Source organism: Ictidomys tridecemlineatus, chromosome 2 (genome assembly GCF_052094955.1).
Source record: "Ictidomys tridecemlineatus isolate mIctTri1 chromosome 2, mIctTri1.hap1, whole genome shotgun sequence".
NCBI classification, from domain to species: Eukaryota; Metazoa; Chordata; class Mammalia; order Rodentia; family Sciuridae; genus Ictidomys; species Ictidomys tridecemlineatus.
In genome coordinates, this window is record NC_135478.1 from 56,477,958 (window position 1) to 56,494,678 (window position 16,721).

At 45.5% G+C, this 16,721-nt stretch overlaps 2 protein-coding genes across 8 annotated transcripts in view; one reads left to right on the forward strand and one right to left on the reverse strand.

Moving 5' to 3' along the window:
• The window catches only part of Slc25a26 (solute carrier family 25 member 26), a 130,406-nt gene extending 116,014 nt beyond the window's left edge, over window positions 1–14,392 (forward strand). For all 6 annotated transcript variants that reach the window (XM_040289592.2, XM_005335322.5, XM_013362876.4 and 3 more), the window contains 4 exons: window positions 3,521–3,590; window positions 9,498–9,562; window positions 10,477–10,550; window positions 14,038–14,392. In XM_040289592.2, coding sequence (XP_040145526.1) covers window positions 3,521–3,590; window positions 9,498–9,562; window positions 10,477–10,550; window positions 14,038–14,155 — 327 coding nt within the window. In that variant the 3' untranslated portion in view covers window positions 14,156–14,392. The remainder of the gene's footprint in view (window positions 1–3,520; window positions 3,591–9,497; window positions 9,563–10,476; window positions 10,551–14,037) is intronic.
• Window positions 14,393–15,086: 694 nt separating this feature from the next.
• Window positions 15,087–16,721, reverse strand: part of Lrig1 (leucine rich repeats and immunoglobulin like domains 1) — a 127,532-nt gene continuing 125,897 nt past the window's right edge. For both annotated transcript variants that reach the window (XM_078038633.1, XM_005335321.5), the window contains one exon: window positions 15,087–16,680. In XM_078038633.1, coding sequence (XP_077894759.1) covers window positions 16,421–16,680 — 260 coding nt within the window. In that variant the 3' untranslated portion in view covers window positions 15,087–16,420. The remainder of the gene's footprint in view (window positions 16,681–16,721) is intronic.

Sequence of the window (16,721 nt, forward strand, 5' to 3'; positions counted from 1 at the left end):
ATGGATAGAGATATGTACTTTGTCATATTAAATGAGACGATATATGTACAGTCTTCAGTGTAATGCTTGGAATGTGATGGTGCTCAGTAGATGCTAACTGGTATTGGCAGTCATTTATACTATTGCATATAGTATGTTTTATTCCACTTGCCTGTCTAGTCTAAAATGAATTAAATGTCCTAGTCAGTAATATGTCATTGTCCTGTGAGTAACTTTTACTGTTTTTCCCGCCAGTTGTTGTTTATCACAATCCTCTTGTCCCTCTAAATACATGAAAAATATGTAATTTCAAAATACTTTCCTAATTTATATATAGTATGTTTTGCTAGACAGGTTCTTAGTGTTATTGTTTTATGAACTTAAAATTGCTCCCAGATGAACCATTTATAATGAGCACTCATCTTTGTAGATTGTTGCCAATTTTACTTTTAGGAAATTTTATGTTTAGACAGTTAATAATTTAAAAAAAAAACTTTAAATAGCATTATTTAAGCAAGGTGCTTTAAATATTGTCATAGTATATTCATTCACTTGGTATGTTAGTATTGTTCCAGGAGAAACTGGGATCCATGTGTGGAGTGTCTTGTAAGTGTAGTCTGTCTGCTGTCAGGACCACTGTAACCTGGAGGTCTAAATGTAGCTGTTTGTGTCCTCCACTCCAGACTGTTCCATTCAAAGCCCAGTTCTGAACTTGAAATGGAACCACTGTCTAACCTAGTTATTTCACTCCTCTGTGGAATGAATGAATGAATGAATATATATATATATATCCAAAGGCCTTAAAATCAGCATACTATAGTGATGCAGCCACATCGATGTTTATAGGAACTCCATTCACAATAGCTAAGCTATGGAACCAACCTAGGTGCCCTTCAACAGATAAATGGGGTATATATACATAGTGGAATATTACTCAGCCATAAAGAAGAATGAAATCTTGGCATTTGCCAGTAAATGGATGGAATTGGAGACTATCATACTAAGTGAAATAAACCAGTCCCCAAAAACCAAAGGCCAAATGTTTTTTCTGATATGCAGATGCTGACTTACAGTGGGAGGGGTGTTTACTAGGTTGGACAGAGCAGGGAGGAGGGATGGGAATGGGAAAGATAGAATGAATTGGACATAACTTTCCTATGTTCATATATGAATACATGATCAGTGAAACTCCACATCATGTAAAGCCTCAAAAATGGATTACAGGTGTATGCTACCATGCCTGGCTGGCCAATTGATTTTTCCCAACAGGGAGGAGAGAGTTCATTGGAGAAAGAATTGTCCCACCCCCTCTCCCCACCCCTGCCCCAATACTGGGGATTGAACCCAGGGCCTCACACATGCTAGGCAAGCACTCTGCCATTGAGCTATATCCCCAGTCCTTTTTATTTTATTTTGAGACAGGATCTTTCTCAGTTATGGAGGCTGACCTTAAACTTCAGATCCTCCTGCCTCAGCCTACTGAGTTGCTGGGATTACAGGCATGCACCACCACACCTGAGCTTAAGGATTGTCTTTTCTAGTTGCTGGAACAATTGAATATTCATACATAACAGCAAAATGAACTCCAATCCATACCTTGCACTAGGCATAAGACTTAAAATAAATGAGAGGTATCAACGCAAAGCCTAAAAACATAAAATCTCTGAAAGCACACATAGGAGAAAAAAAAATCTTGATTAGACAAAAATTTCTTAGATCCAGACACAAGTGATTCATGAAAAGATAAGTCACAAACTGGGAGAAAATATTTGCAAATAACTTGTATACAGACTATATTAAGAACTATGAAAACTCAGTTAATTTAAAAACCTCATAAAAATGTGCATTTGAACAGACACTTCACTAAAGAAGGACATGGGTAGCTGTAAGTATGTGAATAGCAGCTCTGCATTGTTAGCCAGAATACAAACTAAAACCACAGGGAGATACTACTGCACGCAAATTAGTGAAAGTTAAGACATGCTGACAATACCAGGTACTGAGGAGGATGTGGGAAAACTGGGGTGTAGTATGCACAACCACTTTGAAAAACAGTTTAGCCATTTTAAAAAAAAATTTGTACTTGTAGATAGACAGAATGTCTTTATTTTATTTTTTTATTTTTATGTGGCGCTGAGGATCGAACCCAGGGCCTCACTCATGCCTGGCACACGCTCTACCACTGAGCTACAGCCCCAGCCCCACTTGAGCCATTTTTAAAAAGTTAGACACATAACATGCCGTGTGACCTTGCTGCATCACTGCTAGGATTTGCCAAAGAAAAGGAGAAGCATGCGTCCATATGGACTTGTATACAGGTGGTTCCTGAGGCTTTATTTGCCCCAAATGGTGTCTGTCGACAAGTCAGTAAACAAATTAAGGGACATCCATATGATGGAACATTACTTACCAATAGAAGGAGCAATGAACTGTTGATATCTGCAGTGACATGAATAAAATGATTATTCTGAAAGAAGCCAGAGTTTAAAAAAAAATAGTATGTGCTTATGTTTACATAAAATTCTGGAAAAGGCAAACTATTGTATAGTGACAGGTCTAATTGCTTAGAGAGCAGTGAGAAAGGTCAGGAAGAGGAGTTCCACAGGGACATACAAATTTCAGGTCATAGGTAAGTTCAGTGTCTTAATTGTAGCAAAGATTGTATGTGTTCACACATGTGCACGGCAAAAGTTTTCAAAATTGTGTACTTAAAATATGTATAGTTCATTGAATGCTAATTATCTTATTAAAGCTAAGGAACATTATGCAGGGCTCTGCTCTGAGAGAGCCTTGTTAAAAGGTGGATAATACGGGACCCAACTCCTCGTTCTTGTGCAAACTTTGGGCTTTAAAAGATGACTAGACACTAGATCAGTGCTTGACTCATCGTTCAATTTCTGTGACTTTTCTTGTCTTGTACTAGATTATAAACTCTCAGTGAGCAAGGTGCCATGTCTGCCATCATTTCACTCAGTCTTGAACTTGGCATGGGTATTTTAACATGAACAGGACCGTAGGGCTGGGGAGGTGGCTCAGTAGTAGAGCACCTGCCTAGCATGTGTGAGATTCTGGGTTCAATCCCCAGCACCATAAACAAATCTGAACAGTATACAAAATGTTTGGATATATTTTAAATTAATACAACAGGTAACTAAATTAAGATACTGTTCAATATGAATAAGGACTTTAAAAAGAACTGAGGAATTTGGCATCCACTAATTTGTCAGTTATGGTATTTACATGTTTAGAATTACATGGGAAATATGTAGAATTTTTCATTGTCTTAAATAATAGTGTCTGTATGTATGAAATGGTCTCTGAAAAGTGTTTCCTATAAGCACTGTAATGTAACTGTCACCCTTAATTCTTTGACTGATTTTAGAATGCAGTTCAGTCCTTGGGAAAATTGCTTATGTCATCAGTGAGGAATGCCACCAAAATAGCTTCTCACTTAAGTTCCCATCCCCAGAGCTAACCCACAGGAGGTTCCGATAAATTCAAAGATTTAATAACTCGTATTTTTCTTTCTCCTTCCACACAGGCCCTCTGGTCCTGGCGGCAGGAGCATGGGGTGGATTCTTGGCAGTCAGCGGTCTGTGGAGCTTTTGCAGGTGCAAAGGATTATATTATACTGGGAAAGACCAAAGAAGGGGAGAAAATGTGAAAATATTAACTATGCAAAAACAACATTCTTTAGAAATTTCAGATTGCTTAGATGAAGAGAGCCTCTCTGGCTGTTTGAGAAAAGAAAGTGTCTTGGGCGGGTGGGGGGACCCAGCTGCTCAAGGTGTCTACCTGAAAGACAACCAATTTGTTTTTGACAAATTTTTCTTTTTTCTTTTTATCTTTATTAAAGCCTTCACTCAGGCTCTTGGATTATCTTAAAGATGATTTACAAAGTCCTCTGTGGGAAGAGGCTTTCTGTGGTGCAGGGGAAGCACACAGCTGCCTGCCTGGAGCAGGGCTTCGGGCTTGAAGCGATCTTTGCAAAAGGCAGTGATTCACGGTCCGTGAGACATGTTTGACAGCATGGTAGATTAACTAGTGTCAGGAGAGCAGAGGCCACTCCACAGCTTACCGAAGGCTAAACTGCACTTGGGTAGAAAATATGGCCATCCAAACATCTGGCCATTTCCAAGACAATAAAGCAAGGGCTGAGTGACAATATGCAGTATTGTGTTATCGATCACTCAGTCATAGGAGTTTTCCAGTGAGATTTTAATGAGAACTCAGATGCTTTAAAGAATTTAATAAGTAATGCATTTAAAAGCCTCAGAGAGAAATATATTTTGTTGTTACAAAAAAAGGGCAAATTAGAATTAACAGTTGTAATAAAATGAGGTGGAAATTTCCCAGAAAATGATGAACTGTTAGTTTAGATACAAAGCTGGTGAATTGACAAGTAGGTAGATTTAGGGTGTTGACTTTTTTGGAAAATAATTCTTTTTTTTTTTTTAATCTTATTTTTTTTTTGGTGGGGTTCTTTTTTTTTTGTCTTTTTTGGAACTGGGGGTCGACCAGGGCTTTGCGAATGCAAGGCAGACGCTTTGCCACTGAGCTACATCCCAGCCCTGAAAATAATTCTTTTCCAGTTTTCTTAATGGTTATTGGATTGTTTTTTTTTTCTTATAGCTATTAGAAAAACAGAAAACATACATCTTATAGGATTCTTTATTAATATTTAAACCCATTTGACTTGTAGATTATTTTGTCTCTAGATGTGACATCAACCCAGATTGATTATGATGGGTAATTGTTTCCACGTGACACCTGGTCATTAGCTGTGTTAAAGGAGTAGGTGGTCTTGATTCATTCCCAGAGGTCAGGGGTCTATCACCCAGCCACAAAGAACAGTGTGCGTTTTTGTTGACTGCTTCCTGGGCCTGGGGACAGAGTGAGCATTATGGAAATTTAGTTACCCTGAATTAGGAAGGCTACTTCTTAATGTTAACAATAGCCTAAAACTTTATGTGTTGAAGTGAGTACGGATTCTGCTGTCACGTTCGTTAAATAAGTAATTCAAAGATCTGCTTGCAGATACTTTGATATTGTATGTCCAGGAAATTGCCATTCATTACAGTTAGTTCCTTTTTTGAATAATACTCTACACTAAGTACTCCCATTTGTCAGAGGAAGGAAAGTTTAATATGTGTGCTGTAGTAGGAGCCTGCCGCCCCAGCTCAGGAGGCTCCCTTAAGGAGCCCAGAAACTCGCTCCCAAGCCAGCCGAGGGCACCTGGATGAGGGGCAGGGGAGTAAGGTGCCCAGAGTCTCGAATCTGACTGACCAGGCAAACCTCTAGGTGCCCTAACTCTTGAGGGAGAATGGGGAGCCTTCCTGAGCACCAGTTCCCTTACCTGTAACTAACATGGGGACAACCACTCAAGGGATTTCCTCAGGTTGAGTGAAATTCTGTACACATTGACACTTGGTGATCCATCAGACTCAACACCTGTCAGAGCTGTTACTCTTTCAGTCAGAACAAGCAACACCCAGAAAATGAAAAGCTATTGTAATGATTTATCCTTTCAATTACATTGAAAGACTAATGTCCTGTATGCTAAAGCTACTACACAGAAGGATAGTCTCTCACAGCTTATAGATTTAGGTGAGGTTCTGATAAGTGAAGGTGTTCAGTTTGTCCAAGGCCTGCAAAAAAATCTGTTGGAAACAAATCCACATATATTAAATATGGTTTTTGTTTATATCCCTCTTTCTGTTGAAATTTTATTTGGCACGAACATTGGTCCAGAAGAACAAAGTTACTATTTTAAATCACAGCTGATAAACTCCATTTGGAAACCACCCAGGCCGTGAGGAAGCCATAGTAAGAGCTGGTTGCCCTGTAGGTTGAGTAAGGGCTTACGCAGGCCCCGATGCCTCACCTCCAGACTCCTTACCTTACATGGCCATAAAAGCATGATGAGACTCGCCCCCAAATCAGAAATCAGAGTTCTCCTTGTGTGCTTTTCCAAGTTTAAATGGGCTGAATTGTTGCCAGTGACCCGCTCTCTGCCACCCTTGGCACTCTTCCATGCTTGTTTTATAAACTGGTTGGTGCAAATATCCAGAAATGTCTCTTGAGATTGGAGGTGTTGATGGCTTGTCATGCTCAGAAATTCCCTTGGCTTCTGGTCAGGGGTTAAGCTAGGAGAAAAAGGGACTTTGCCAACTTCCTCACTTCTGGCTAACTTGTAAACATAAAGCCATATGCTATCTGAGTAATTAGGACATTTACCACTCTTGTTTTATTTGGTACTCTAATGTTTTTGATCAATTTCTTATAATAAACACCTTCTTATATTCTCTAAGAGAGAAGAGGATTTCGGGGGAGAGAGCTCTCTCTCTCAGCAGGCTTGACATTCTTATTTGGGTAACAAATGACAAGGCCTGGCACAGTCTTTAAAATGCACACGAACCACACTGTGCACACTTGCTTGGAGATTACACTGCTGTAGGCAGTGCTCTGTTCCTCCCAGACTGAGCCCAGAGAGGGAAGGGGAGCAGGAAGGGCAGCAGGGCCCCCTGGGCTTGTGCTTTCCTACCACAGCCCTGCCACATCCTCAGGCAAGTTGGGTGATCACACTCCAAGCCTGCTGTAGGAAGGTGGCTCCTTTGACCACAAAGGTCAAGGTTGCGTTTGTTCCTTGAGGAAGAGTGAGAGGTGGTTTTATTGTCAAAGTCTAGGTTACCCTGAATGTGGCGCTTACAAGCAGGTACCGCCTGAGGTTCAGTAGAGCTACCAGAGGTGGAGCTCCTAGGAGCGCACAGGGAATGGCTTCACACGTGCTGTGAGCCCGAGAGCAGCCCATTCTTGGGTCCCGGGGAGTTATTTCCCGTCTGACATGTTAGCGTGTTCTTTGTGTTTTTTACCAGTAGCTTACAGCTCCCTTAAGTCAAATGCAGAAAATAACTACATTTTAACTGAAAGTCCACACCCTGCTATCTACCCGTTACAACCGGCTAGTCTGCTATTTTATTTTCACAAGTTCTTTTTGCAGCTTCTCAGAAACATTGTGAGGTCTGTAAGTTGAAGCAGTCTGATGTTTGCGTATGTTCAAATTGATTTATTAATTGACTTACATAAAACATACAGTTTCCATCATGGCAGTAAAATTAGGGCCTATCAAGGCAAATGTGTTTCTGTGTTTAACTTTTCTTTCAATTACTTTTATGAAATATAAATCTCTAAGAGAATATTGGCAGGCGTCCACAGTAAAGGGTGGTAAACCTTCGCCTGTGGCCAGAGTGAGTTTGATTTGCAGTATCCAGATTATTAAATTTTCCTTGTCAAGTTTTAGTACTTTTTGAGTTGGTTTAGGGCAGTTTGTGAACATTTTCAAATAGAAAGATGAGTTTTAACCATCAGACAAATCTTACTTCGCTTATCCTACACAGGGAGCCGTTAGGTAGTGGGGAGAGCGCAGCTTTTGGAGTGAAGATATGCTTTTCAGCCATTGGCAGATGGGAATGTAATACCTGGGCCTGAGGCCACCTAGGCAGCGACAGTGTTTGGAGGGCTGTAGACAGGAAGCGGTACTGTGCAGATTAGTGCTCTTGTCCCTTCTTGTGCTATTTAGAGGACGAGCTGACAGGTGTTTTTTTTTTTTTTTTTTTGGTACACTTTTGAAGCCATAATAAGAGCTGTCATACATAGTAAGTGCCTACTGTGTGCACTGGGCCAGAGGAATGAAGAAGAATCACTCATTACCTCTGCCCACCTGGAGCAGAGTGCTTTGGTCACTGCTGTGCTGTGTGGTGCAGATGAGGTCTCTGAGGCAATGGAAACCAGTGGCCATTGGTGCTGCTTCTGGAGTGGCCTGAAGAGCAGGTGTCAGCTCTGCATGGTGTCCAGCCTCCACAGGCCGCTTTTCTCTCCAGGCTCCCCATACAGGGCCTGGCTCCCTCAGAAAGTGCTGTAGCCAGGGAATAAGTGATTAAGCTAAGGCCGGTCATCTGCAGAGCAGGGACTTAAGCCTCGGGTCTCCTGACCATGGAGAAGACCAGTCTCCAGGTAGGTCTGCCTGCCAGCCCTGCCGCCGGTCAGGGGAGCTGCTCTGGAGTGGGAAGCGGGGACAAGAGGGGTCTGTGGCCTTTGCTTCCTTTGCTTCTGTCTTAGGGTGTTTGTTTTGTTGTAATTTGGGATGGATGTGAAGCTTTTCTGGACTGTATTCTAATTAAAAGTATATCTGGTTTTCTAGGGCACAATGTATGCTTTAGGACTCGGTCCACAAAATTTGAAAATATCTGAGGTTTCTTAATAAGTTTCTGAATTTCAGGCAACCTTGGGATTTGGATCCAAGTAACTCACACTTTCCTAATCCTAAAGAGGCCGCAGCACAGAGCAATCTAATATTCCTGTGAACTGGCACTCCCCGGCCCCAAGGTGACATTCATGGAAAACTCAAAAACAGGGCTGAACGCATGGATGGGCCACCTTGGCACACTTCTGTCATAATAAATGTTACCATAGGAAGGAGGGTCTCCATCATGGTCTTATTTAGAAAGATATTTGGCAGAGACCAGATGGCCCTCTTGTCCTCCAGCCACAGCAGTTGGGGTGGGGTAGAGCTGTTTCTGGACCCCCTTCCCAGTGTTCAGCCCTCGTGAAGCCGCCCTTCCCCCGCCTGGATCTGGGCAGCTGAATCTTCTGAAAGCCCTTTAGGATTTTTTTTTTTTTTTAACACATGACAGTACAATGATCTTGACATTTCTTTAGGATTCGTTATTTCTCTCTCCTTCAGGTTTCACATGTCTTTGTACCACATGAAATAAAATATTGACATCATAAACTGTAGGGTTTTTTAAAGTCTTTTGATTTCTGTGCCTCAGAAACAGACCTTGTTAAAATCTGTGAACAAGTTGGCTGCGGTGGCATTCAGAAAGGGAACACAAGAGAGCGGGTAGGAAGGCAGCCCGGAGCTAGAATGCCTGCTGCAGCCCGAGGACTGGAGGCTGCAGATGAGCCTGGAAGGGCAGTTGCTTCTCTCAGCATGTTACTAGAAGCCAGGGGCATACACTTAACTTGAAGGATTCAGCCATTTACACCCTAAATCTCACATGATACACAGAACTCTGTTAATTTTATATTATCCACAGAAGAAATGATAGAAGCATTTGGAGTCCGTTTAAGTGGCCAGTGGAAACATGGCCCCCGAGAATTGTTGGGGGCCGTGCACGCCCCACTATCTGTGGGTACCTGGCCGTGTACATCATATACAAAACCAGTTCGTTGGCTGGCCTTGGAAGGAGCCGGGTGTACCGGAGGGCACTGTTTTGTTCCCTTAGTGGGGAAGGCGTTCACTTTTACTCTTTTAAGTGCAGTTCTCCATCACTGCAAAAGAAATGAAGCATGTGGCTTGAGATCTTGCAGGTGTGCATCCTGCTCCCGAGTGCTCGAGTGCACATCAGGATGAAGAAATGGCTTTGGCAGGGTTTTGAGGAGTTATGAAGTAACGATTATGAAATCGCCATCTGGTGCAGTCCCATCTCACTGTTTGCTGGGTTTTCTCTATACAGGTGGCTTTGCAGCTGCAGTCACCACCCCTCTAGATGTGGCAAAGACAAGAATCATGTTGGCAAAGGTAAGTAGAAAATAATGTTGTGGAGACATACCTGTCGGTGCCAGGTCTTGCAAGTATGTGAAGCAAATAAAAGCACCTGTGAATCATTCTTAAAACTAACATGGAAGTCCCATTAGCTATGGTGATCACTATGACAAATGTGTCCTGTGGCGTTTCTCATCTTCTGGTCATTTTCACCTACATTGTGGAGGTAAATAGGTCCGAAGGCCTTAGCCTTGAATTTTATTTTCAAATCTATTTTTCCTGGTGACAGGCCTAAGGCCCTGAGAGGCTGATAGCTTCATACCTTGTGGCAGCTAAGCTGTGGGCTCTGAACCTGTGCAGTGTTTTAATCAGATAAAACCCTTATCAGAGTTGCTACAAAACAAAACAAACAAAACTGTAAAAAAGAAAAATGGTTGAAAGAAGAAAAAGCTAGACAGAGTTCAAGAAATACCATACGAATAACAGATCTGGACCAAAACAGTTTTTTTTTTAAAAGTCCCATCCTTGTGAAACAGATGTGAACAGAACAGAGCTGTAGAATTTAGGTGGAGAGGACCAAACCTTGGAAAGTGGCTCAGGTTTAAGTTGAACTTGATGCTCTTTATTCAGTGTGTTTTGTAGCCAGATGGGCAGCTTTCTTAATTACACTGTTTACTCTGGTGACTCCTGTCCTCCTCAGATTGTTATTTTGCTTCCAAAGTAGCTGTGTGTCAGCTCTGAAAAGCCAGTCCCCTGGGGTGGCCTGGGCCACATCACTGCTTTCCTGTGAGACTGAGTATAAGCACTGTCAGGGGGCGAGACCCAGTCCTGACTCCGGATCAGCTGTGTCCTATGTGAGGGTGGGGATGAGGCATGTATTTGAAGACATCTGGGAGTCAGCGACCTTAGGCCCAGGCAGCAGGTAATTAATTTTTTGTCTTTTCCTGCAGGCTGGTTCCAGCGTAGCCGGTGGCAACGTGCTTTCTGCCCTGCGTGGGGTCTGGCGGTCACAGGGGCTGGCAGGGTGAGGACAGCGCGAGTGCTCAGCTGCCTCGCTCCGCTCCACTGCCCCTTCCTATCTGCCTTCCATGGGGGCGGACCTTTCCTTTCTTCTGCTTATGGTTATGTCCTGGTCCAGGTCCTGTTTTTCACATCGTACAGGATGTTCTGTTTGCTGTTGCACACGTGAAAAAATAACATGGCTCAGTCGAGTCAGTGCAGTGTCCTGCCCAGATGCTTCTCAGTCTGGTCCGTCCTGGTGTTGCATAGCATTGACTGTGGTGCTAGCAGGCCAGCATCTGGGCTGCAGCCACCAAGAAATAAGCTCCTGGTTGCACAATGCAGAAATGCAGGAGAGGGAGGGGAACATTGTTGCAAGAAAGCATTTGTGGTTTTTGTACTTTATTAGCAGCACATTCTAGTCATACCTCCATGGGGTCATTTCCTGTGTTGATATGCGATTTCTATCATTTGTTGTTTTGTTGGGAGGTGATTTTGTTGTGAGGCAAACATAAGTGTGCTCCAAAGATCTGAATGGTGTCGCCTGACCCCAACCCAGGCTGTGTGGCAGTCTGTCCCTCCTAGGCTGCACGCCACACCACCACCTCAGCGAGTGCTGCAGGCAGCTGTAGTGTAATAGGAAATAGCCGCATCTCCAAACATTTAAACATCAAAAAGGAGCAATAAAAATACGAGGTGCTAGTGCTTTTCCAGCTGCATCATAATCGCCTGGGACCACCGCCACACTCGGCCCCCGCCAGCGCTGCCTTGTAGTGCATGACTGTACTTTCAAATTTCCCACGCAGTTGAGAGTCGTTCTGTATTGTTGGCCAAGCACCTCAGACTTTTTAGCTTCACATCCCAAACAAACAGGCTCTCTCTTCAAGATGTTGTTCCAGCATTCCTTTCACAATATAAATTTATGAATCTATAAACATTGGGATCTTACAAATAAGTCAAAATAAGACTTTCTCTTAGGAGTCCACTGCCAGGGTTAATAGACCAGGGTGTTACCTGGAACCCCAGCTACTTGGGAGACTGAGGCAGGAGGATTGCAAATTCGAGCGCAGCCTGGGCAACTTAGTGAGACCCTGTCTCAAAATAAAAATAAGAGGGATGGGGGTATGGCTCAGTGGTAGAGCACCCCTGGGTTCAATCTCCAGGACCGGAAAAAAAAAAAAAGCAAAACAAAACCAAACCTAAGCAGTGCCAGAATTTATAGGCAAAGAAATGGTATCAAAAACAGGCCAAGGGCTGGTCTCTGTTCTTGAGCCCAGTTTCAGTCCTGAAAAGGTACTGTGGCTTTCCGGCTCATCTTCTGCACACCCTTGAAGTGAGAGGCTGTAGTTAGTGTGCAGAGTGGCCTTGTGGAAGGTGCCCTGGGCAGCAGAGGTGTTCACTTAAGATGCAGGTGGTTTTAATCAGCCCTGTATTAATACGATAGAAGACAACAAGAAATTTGACCAAAAAACAAATGAAAGGAAAGATACTGGCCCTGGGCATGGTCAGCCCTGAGGATGGCTGAGCCCGCTTGCTCTGTCCGGTTTCTACCCACAGCCCAGTTCGCCCAGTTCCCACCTGCCTCCCCCTGGGGTGAGCGCTGCTGCCCTCTCGTGGCGGGTTCAGGTGGTGGCCACCTTCCCTCCGTGTAGGCAGGCTTTCATAGGAGATTCTGGCATGTGTCTGGAATGTGTGCCCTGGAGCAACCGTTTTCCCTAGGTGAAAGTCCTAGGTTGTGAAGCAGCAGCTGGGAGTCCTGCCTGCCGTGGACCCACCTGCTGCCTCTTCTGTTGGTCAGCTGCTGTGGTTGTCCTTTATGTAATAATGGCTGAAGCTGGGAGCAGGTCTGTGATCTGTGGTCCCTGGACCACACCCTTCCCTTTGGCTGGGGTGCTCACCGTTCAGATCACTTTTAAGGCTGCAATTATGTCCTTAGATTCAGTTGTCATTTTGTGAAACCATAAACTACTTCCAAATGCCTCTGACCAGGGGCAGCAGAGCTTGTTAGTGGCAATCGCGGGACTAGATACTGGCTTAGAAACCAGGAAGATGGTGAGGGAGGAGTCAGGGGCCAGTGTGGTCTCCCATGGCTCAGTCTCCCATGCCTTTCTCCCCAGCGCCCTTCTTCTTTGCAGGGCCTTGACCAGGGAGATGAGTCCATTTTCAAGCCAGGTCACAGTGGCCTCCAAAGCAATCATTCAGAGTTTCTGCCCCACCACACACCTCATGCAAAACCTATGTGCATGATGCTGAGCTGAGTGTCTTTTGATCTTCTAGTGAATTTTTATGGTTGCCTTCAGGCAATTTAGGAGGATTTCTTTTTTTAAGTGTAGTATTTTACTTAATAATTTAAACCTGGAGTTAGCTAACTAAAAAGTGCCCCCTTTTCCTCAGAGGTGTTAAATGCTGCCCCGGGGAGGCTGGTGGACCTCGCAGCCAGGGGCTGAGGGCATCCAGCAGGATTCCTTCCTGTCAGCTACCAGTGGCTCATCACGGGGGTCTCCCCATATCTTCAAAATGCACAGCTGCTATTGGCACAGGAGGTTCAGCTTCCTGCCCTAGTCCCGGGTGTCGTCACTAGTCTACTAGCATAGCCGCCATTTCTGGTTTTGTTGTTTTTCCTGTGAACAAAAGTACTCCTCTTGGTAAAAGGGTCCAGAGGCTATAGAAAAATAGGCAGGGCAGTCTGTCACCTCCACAGCAAGCAGCTGTTCGCCTCCCTCCCAAGTTCTTTGGTCACCACGTGGTCACATGGACTTGTTTTTTCAATACCTACATGTAAATATTTTGAGTGGCGCCTGTGGCCTGCCTCATCCTATCAGCTGCCTGCAGTAGACTGTGTTTCTATGGCCGTGACCCAGGGAACCACACCAGGGTCACTGCAGCCTTTCTTTTCTCAACAGCAGTGTCACTGTGGACATACTTGAAGAAATACCTGTGTGACCAGGGGAGGTTATAAAGAATAACCCATGGAAGGTTCCCAGGGCCAGCTCTTGTGCCTGAACTGTTCACAATTGCACGGGTGGCCCAGGCCCAGGGACTGTATGCGTAATGCTGCTCCCCCGCCCCCCAAGCCTCTCACCCTTTCTTGTCTGGTATTAAAAGAACACATCCGGGATCCCTGGAGGGTCTCTGAGCACAAAGCGAGTGAGTGATGGCAAGAGCTGCCCTCCCTGAGGGTGACCCCAGAGGCCAGCCTGGCCTGGGAGTCAGCCCTAGGACTCCTTATACAGGGGTCCCCTTCCCCATCTCAGAAGCTCTTCAAGAGCGCAGCTGTGGGACAGGTACCCTGCCTTTGCCTGGTGCTCAGAGGACCCTGCCTCCCCCTGGGGTGCTCAGGGGTAAGCCGGTGTCCTGCCACGGCCACCCGCGGGCAGCTGGCCCAGCTCCCAAAGCTACTGGGGATGTCGTTGAGGGCTGTTTCAAAAAGGGCCACGCAGGGCCTGATGAGCAGGCGCTGAGCCTGGGGGTTCAGCCAGCTGGACACTCACTGTGACTGTCCTTTCCTCTAGGTTATTTGCGGGTGTCTTCCCTCGGATGGCCTCCATCAGCCTGGGAGGGTTCATCTTTCTGGGTGCCTACGACCAGACCCGCTGCCTGCTGTCGCAAGTGGGCAGAGAGGGTTCCTAGTGGACGCCATTTGCGCACGTCCATGAAGAATCGGGAGCACAGAATCTGTGCTGAAGCCCAGAGCTGCCGTCACTGTGACCCTGAGGCCATGGTACCACTGTCAGGCCTGCTGCAGTTGTCCTCAGTGTGCCACAAAGAAGAAAGTGCGTCATGGTGGGTGCGTCATGGTGGGACTCTGAACGGACCCTCAGAACCCTTAATAAATGCGCCTGGCAGTGCCAGCGAGCTTGCGTTTCATCTGTATCTGATCTTCCATTTCCTGCCACCTGATGGTTACAATTTGAAAAGAATAACAAGATGCAGGGAGGGGTTGTGTGTGTGGGTGTTTGTCCCTGGGGTCAGTCCCCATGGTGTAAGGTTAGGGCTCTGTTCAGAAAGCACCACCCTCACCCCTGCTCAGTCTCTCTTCCTGGTAACCAGGGGCTGTGTCCAATGACCCTCAGGTGGCACCTCGAACAACACGTGATCCTAGTATTTTATAGAAGTGTCTGGTGACCCTGTGGTGTGTGAGAGGCAGCGGGCATCTGCGGCCCAGGGGCTAAATGGGGGCAAGCAGTCCCTCAGGAAGGCCAAGCCCTGCTCCATGGCTCTGCCTCCAGGCTGAGACGGGGCCTGGGCCAGCGCTGGGGACAGCAGGGCTTCCTTTTTCTTAGTGGGGTCATGGCCTACAGTTGCAAGCTCATCCCTGGAAGGCGAACAGATGAGCTGGAAAGGTCACCATACTTGGGGATTTTAGGGCTTGACTAACGAAGTCCACGTGTAGAAAAATTCAGAGAGAAATCTTAGGAATCTAGCAGTGTCGTGTCTACCCTGGAGCCACAGTACATGATCCTGCCTTGCCTAATTTTTCCCGTTTGGGAAAAAATATTAAAAGCGACTGCATTGACCAGGGAATCTCTGGAAAGGAATGAACGCGCCCAGCCATACGCTCAACACTTATAAATGAACCTTTATTAAAGACACATCAATGCCATTTGTTAGACACTTCAATATTTTACATGTTTTCAATGTACATTGTACCAAAATTTCTATAAATAAATAACTTTGTACATAAAAGTAATACTTCCTCTTTCACATTGCCTCTCAGAAGCAGCAAATTCACATATTTTGTGGAAGTAACATTTATCAGTTAACCGTTGAGGACAAAACTAAATGTGCTTATTACCTTCTGGAACAATGATGACCTCTGACAGGAACATCTGACACAGGTAGCCATTTGGCTAATATCTCCCTTCAGCTTTTTGGTTAAAGAAATGTACTTTGAGTCTTTTTAAGGACCTTATTTGTTTCAATGTAATTTTCAGTGAATTACACATTGGCACTCACAAGACGGTTAGCTACAGGTCTCAAAAGTGCAAACACACCCAGATCTAGGGCTACATCTGACGAAGTCCATGCCCAGTCCCTGCTGTGTAAGGGGAGGGCGTGGACGGGCCTGCTCAGGCTCCTCAGTAGACATGAGCTAGCCCTGGAAGGTGAGAACTTAATCTTTTTTACCCCCAATGTAATATTATATTGGCAGAATTAAAACGTCACTATTGAAAAATCCACAGGTACCAACACCAGCAGCCTTTGCCTTAATAAAAAGCCTCAGCTAACAATCCGGCGACACGGACAAGACCACATTTGCTTTTAACAAAACGTGAGCTTCAGAGAAGGGAGAAAGGCCTACCGTCCTGACCCATGGCTTGTGGTGGATTAGCAACCTTCACTCCTCAAGAAGCAGCCTCCAGGGAAAAGCCCCTCACAGCAAAGGCACATTGCAGGAGCCACCAACGCAGGCCGAACGTGACTGCGAAGGGCACACAACACCAAGGACTCCCCGTCCTTCCAAACCCACCAGGAACCCCGGGAAACAAACGTGGCTTGTCTCTAAATTCCCGCCATGCACTAAGGCACCAGAACTATTACCGACCCCCCTCCAAGGAAACAGCAACCTGATAGGAAAATAATATTGTCAAAACTGTATAATTCTGTTGTTAACCATGCACTAAGGATTAAAATAGCCTCTGTCAAAGATATATAATATATAGGAAATCTCTGGAAACTCTTATGTACAACTGTATCAAATACTTTTTCTGCCTTTTGTACACAAATAGCCTCTTGCATTTCTGTGCTTCAGATGCGAGTCCTCTGCCCGGCTCGTGCTCCACACGGAAGTGACAACTATGTACAGCTCAGCGACGCTGACCCCGGCCGCCTCCCGGCCTCCCCGCCTCTCCTTCCCGTGGACACTGGTGTGACAGGAGCTGAGGTAGACAGAGCCTAGCTTGTGGGTGCCGACAACAATGGTCCCCTCCGTTTCCCAGGGAGCTGTCCTGTCAGTGGTGTGGACTCAGGACTGGAGTCACACGCCTGGGGGAGGTGGCCATTGGAAAGGAGCAAGTGCTGGGCTTCGCTGGGGACAGCAGGAAAGGCCAGGGAGGCCTCCGGGAGCTCCATGCTGCCTGAAGGGAAGGCAGGGCAGGGCTGCAGGGCTGCGGGGTCCGCGTCGCACAGCCTCGCTAGAGTCCAGGCGGAGCCCCCTGGGGAGAGAGAAGGCCGTCAGAGCCGCGTTCCAGCATGA